The sequence below is a fragment of the Antrostomus carolinensis genome, unplaced genomic scaffold (genome assembly GCF_000700745.2).
Source record: "Antrostomus carolinensis isolate BGI_N321 unplaced genomic scaffold, ASM70074v2 scaffold30057, whole genome shotgun sequence".
Taxonomy (NCBI): Eukaryota; Metazoa; Chordata; class Aves; order Caprimulgiformes; family Caprimulgidae; genus Antrostomus; species Antrostomus carolinensis.
This window is the reverse complement of record NW_010327116.1, coordinates 8637-9981: the sequence shown is the minus strand read 5'-3', so window position 1 is coordinate 9981 and position 1345 is coordinate 8637. Positions and strand designations below refer to the sequence as shown.

The following is a 1345-nucleotide window of genomic DNA, read 5'->3' as shown; positions in this document are numbered from 1 at the left end:
GGGGCCATGGGCGCATGATGCCAGGGGGCTGGTGGCTGCTCCTGAGGTCAGAAGCTCAGGCATGTAAAAAACCACCAACACAGGAAAGAAAACCGGATCGGCTGCTGCAACTGTCAAGGGCCATGAAGGGAGCCATGCAACCCTCCCTCCACCCTGCAGGATGGGATGGAAAACCCGTACCCACTTCCAGCTGCAGCTCCACAAGCAGCTGCTCATCTCCCACAAGGGTCCAAAGCTTGTCTCCCATCCCCTGCCAGGTCCCAGGGCCGGCAGGGAGCTCTGTGCCAGTACCTTTCTCGCAGTGCTTGCCGAGGAAGCCTTGAGGACACTCGCAGGTGTAGGAGTCGTCGTGAACCTCACAGGACCCCCCGTTCAGGCAGGGCTCCGAGTCGCAGGGGGACGGCATCGCTGCAAAGCCAGACACAGGGCATCACCAAGGACGTACAACCAGGGCTGTAAGCTGTTCCCTGGCTGATGACAATATTCCCACTCACCCCCCCTGGCTTCAGCTGCTTGTCCTTCCCCCAGGCTGCTCCCACATCCCCACAAACCAGACTCACTGTGGTTGGTGCCGTAGTCGGTGTGGCAGACACAGAGGTAGCTCCCACCATACTCCATGCAGTATCCGCCATCCGGGCACTGCGTGTTCATGTTGCATGGTGTGGTGGTGACTTCTGCAAACACACAGCCAGTGCCAGCCTCCATCAGCCACTGACAGGACACCCAGCCAGCTGCCTGGCCAGAAACAGGGGTCTCCTAACTGCAGGGTCTGATGAGATGGGAGGGAACCTCTGTACCCTATGCCACAGACCGTGCAAATGACAAGGGCCAGCCTGGACGCTCAGCAAGCTTCATAGTGGGAGCACACAAAGGCTGCGGTTCCCTCCCCACCTAGGGGAGCAAGGCTGGGGCCAGGGACTGGGAGAGGCATGGCTCAAGGGGGAGCGATGCAGAGAGAAGCATTGCCTCCTCCCCAGGGGAGGATATTTTCAGGCTCAAATTCAGTGTGTGCCCCCAGTACCGTGCTGGGCTCAGGCATGGGCAGAGCATCTCCTTGCTTGCCCACAGCCTGCCCGGCTCAATCAACCCAGAGAGGGAGCAAACACAGTGAGCAAGGAGTCTTCACCTACCGAATTCACATAGGAGACCAAAAAACCCAGGCGGGCACTGGCAGATGGTGACATTCCCCTCCAGACAACTGCCCCCATTGCGACACTCGCAGCCTTCCGAGAGCTCTGCAAGGGAGGAGATGGGAGCTTCCCAGGACCCCTCCTGCTTGTGGGGCTGGGACAGCCAAGCAACCTTGGGGGATGCCACCCATGGAAGGAACTGCTCAGGTGGCAGC

General features: G+C 59.9%; 1 protein-coding gene across 1 annotated transcript in view; it reads right to left on the bottom strand.

Moving 5' to 3' along the window:
• Positions 1–1345, bottom strand: part of SNED1 (sushi, nidogen and EGF like domains 1) — a gene marked incomplete at both ends in the record, with an annotated part of 14049 nt that overhangs the window by 6942 nt on the left and 5762 nt on the right. The window contains 3 exons of the mRNA XM_029085921.1: positions 292–408; positions 561–674; positions 1131–1235. Coding sequence (XP_028941754.1) covers positions 292–408; positions 561–674; positions 1131–1235 — 336 coding nt within the window. The remainder of the gene's footprint in view (positions 1–291; positions 409–560; positions 675–1130; positions 1236–1345) is intronic.